General features: G+C 35.0%; 1 protein-coding gene across 1 annotated transcript in view; it reads left to right on the top strand.

The window, feature by feature from the left end:
- Positions 1 to 1929: 1929 nt before the first annotated feature.
- Positions 1930 to 3350, top strand: part of LOC113342983 (aluminum-activated malate transporter 2-like) — a 5036-nt gene continuing 3615 nt past the window's right edge. Inside the window, exon 1 of the mRNA XM_026587335.1 lies at positions 1930 to 3315. Within this exon, the coding sequence (XP_026443120.1) occupies positions 2074 to 3315 (1242 nt within the window). The 5' untranslated portion in view covers positions 1930 to 2073. The remainder of the gene's footprint in view (positions 3316 to 3350) is intronic.

Below are 3350 nucleotides of genomic sequence, written 5' to 3'. Positions count from 1 at the left end.
TTCTCAATTACTTCCTTCATCTATATTCTACAAAAGCACGGATTAAGTTACACAGATATATAACACCAAAACATAAAAGGAATTCCTCAAGTACAAATATCACCACCTTGGATTTATAAATAGCCAATATTATGATTTTCTGAGTGAAATCTAACAACACCTTAAAGAACAGAAACAGAAGCATCAAAATTAATTTTATTATGAGTTGCGAAACAAATAAAAAAGTAAAATGACCAACAAAAAAGAAAATTAGTCTTAACGAACAAAACCCTAGAAGTGAAAAGTAAGCTCAAAAACCTTTTTATATTTTATAACTTGCAACAAAACCATAGAAAAAAGATAAAAACAAAGAAAACAACAGAAAAAGAGAAAATGATATTCATCACCAGATCCATGTATTGAGCTTTCTATTTTCCAATCTTATAGATCACACAACAACTAAAAGTAAAATGGGAAGGTTAAAAACTTAAAAGCATAGAAAACAAATAAAAAGAAAAGTAAGTTCATTACCTCATCCATGTACAACAGAAAAAGTGAACCAAGAGATTATATTTCATCGTTTCATTCTTCACCGCCCGAGAGGATATATGACCAACAACTGCAAAACAAAATTAAAAAAAAAATGTCATGATTTCACCATTTTATAGCTTACATGAGTTAATTATTATGCCTATGAAGCTCCGCAATGACAAAAATCAACCGAAACCGGAAGAAAACAACCGAGACCGAAAGAAAACAACGATAAACCCTATAAGAAGGAAAAAAGGCCAATGAAATCCTCAAAGAAGGGGGGAAAGGTGACACCTGAGCTTTTTCCTTTGCTCGAATGCATAAATAATATTAATTGATATTTTCAAATTTATACGACTTTTATAAGTGAACCCTAATATCAAAAATATATGTGATAAAATATCAAAAATAATAAACCATCGTATCAAAAATAACAAACCCTAACTCTGTAAAAAAAAACTATCGGGAGAATGAGAACAGATTAAAAAGCTTTTTGAAAAAATTTAAGAATGGAAAATGTGGTTTTAGGGATGTGCAAAAGAGTAAAGCAGAAAGAAAATGAAAAAGAAATAGTATAAAAGAAAGAGTCAGAGTGGATTTCTTCATACCCCTAATTGTTGATGGGCCATTGACATTTACGGCCGATGACCTTTTATGTGCAACTGCAGAAATAATGGGGAAGAGTACTTATGGGACAGTTTATAAGGCCACATTGGAAGATGGTAGTGAAGTTGCAGGGAAGAGATTGAGGGAAAAAATTGCTAGAAGTCCTAGGAAATTCGAAGAAATTAAGCTTGAGTTTGCTTCCAGTTCAGGTGATGATAGTGGTGCTGGTGTTAGTGGCTCTGGTGATGGTGCCACCGTCGCCGCCCCTACAAATTGATGGGCACCTCTTAGAAGTTGATGTTGCTTTTGGTTGAAAATAGTATAGATATTGTATTAGCAGTTGTAGTAAAGTTATGTTTGAGATTAAATTCTTTTATTCTTAAAGTTTTGTCTAATGTTTGAGAACGGGAACTTGTTCTTAATCTCTCAGTATGTAAATATAAGTTTACTACTACTAATTTAGTCCATTTCACCGTAAAATATGTTCTTTACATGCCCGCATTAGTATTATTATCACCCACCTCTTTAAGAGTCTTACATAATAAGGCGGCAGGGATTTTAGAAGTTAAAATTAAAACCCAGCAGAAAGCATTGGTTTATTTTCTTAGGGGGCACACAGCAAGATTATGGCTGGCACTTTTGAATTTGCTAAGAGAAGGTTTCTATTTCTTGAACTTCCAAGTTCTGCAACGGACATCTACCTTCCGACTTCTAATTCTTGCCAAGTTTCCTTTTTCACGCTGCCCTATTTCAAATTTCTAAACAGAACACGCTTTCATATTTCTTATATATTATCGTCTGATCTCCCTATAGATCCACAGTTCATCATAATCCTACATTATCCCTCACCTTTCTTTCTTCAATCTTCTTCTCTAAATCACTCATCAATCTTCTGCAACTCCCTCACCAATTTCTCTTAAAATCCCTGTTCAATCTTCTATACTTCATTCATCAAAAATGGATATTGAATCAGGGAAATTTGATTCACAGAGCAACAATGGCAGATATTTAGAAAGTGGGTTTGAATGGTTTAAGGGTTTCATTGGGAAGCTCATACAAAGTGGAACCAAATTTGAGGGTAAAGTAGAAAAATTGGGGAGAGACGATCCAAGAAGACTAATTCACTCCTTGAAAGTTGGAATAACCCTAGCATTGGTCGCTATTCTCTTCTATTTTAGTCCCATTTATGGTGGATTCAAGTCTGCAACAATGTGTGCAATCTTAACAGTGGTTGTCGTTTTTGAGTTTAGTGTTGGTGCCACTTTGGGTAAAGGAATGAACAGGGCAATCGCAACATTTGCAGGTGCTGGTTTAGGGGTTGCTATTCATCACCTAGCAGACCTAGCCGGAAAGGGAGGAGAACCCATTCTTCTCGGTTCTTTTGTATTCTTATTGGCCGCTGTCGGGTCCTTTTCTAGGTTTTTTCCCGGTATCAAAGCAAGATATGATTACGGAGTTTTAACTTTCATATTAACATTCAGTTTAGTTTCTGTATCGGGTTACAGGATTGATGAAATCTTTGAATTGGTTCTTCACAGATTCTCCACTGTTTTGATCGGTTGTCTTATATGTGTGATGATCTCAGTCTTTGTTTATCCTGTATGGGCTGGAGAAGATTTGCATAATCAAACTTGTCTCAACATGGAAAAACTTGGGGATTTATTAGAAGCAATTGGAAGAGATGGTCTAGTTCATGACAACACTAGCAAATACTTACTTCACCTTCCTGGATGTGAAAGTGTTATAAACTCAAAGGCAGCTGTAGAATCTCTTGTTAATTTTGCAAGATGGGAGCCACCACACGGAAAGTTTAGATATGGTCATCCATGGAAGCACTATTTGAAGATCAACATGGTAACTCGTCAATGTGCATACAAGATTCAATCTCTTTGCAACTCCATCAAAACTTCTCAAACCCAATCAGTGGAATTAAGTAAGATGATTCAAAAGGAAAATATGACAGTGAGTACAGAGTTAGGGAAAGCATTAAAAGAATTATCAAATTCAATTAAGATGATGGCATATTCTGAATCTATTTTAAAACATCTTAGCAACTCAACGGATGCCGCAGATAATATCAAAGTTTCCCTACAGTCATGTAAATTGGAGGATACAAACATCTTTGAGCTGATGCCGGAAATTCAAACAACTACTCTACTGATGGAAGTCATTGAGAGCATAGGAAGTATTATTGATTCAGTTCATGAACTTTCTAGCCTAGCAAAGTTCAAAGG

The sequence above is a fragment of the Papaver somniferum genome, unplaced genomic scaffold (genome assembly GCF_003573695.1).
Source record: "Papaver somniferum cultivar HN1 unplaced genomic scaffold, ASM357369v1 unplaced-scaffold_51, whole genome shotgun sequence".
Classification (NCBI taxonomy): domain Eukaryota; kingdom Viridiplantae; phylum Streptophyta; class Magnoliopsida; order Ranunculales; family Papaveraceae; genus Papaver; species Papaver somniferum.
Note: the sequence above shows the minus strand (reverse complement) of the source record. Positions and strands in the feature narration are given on the sequence as shown.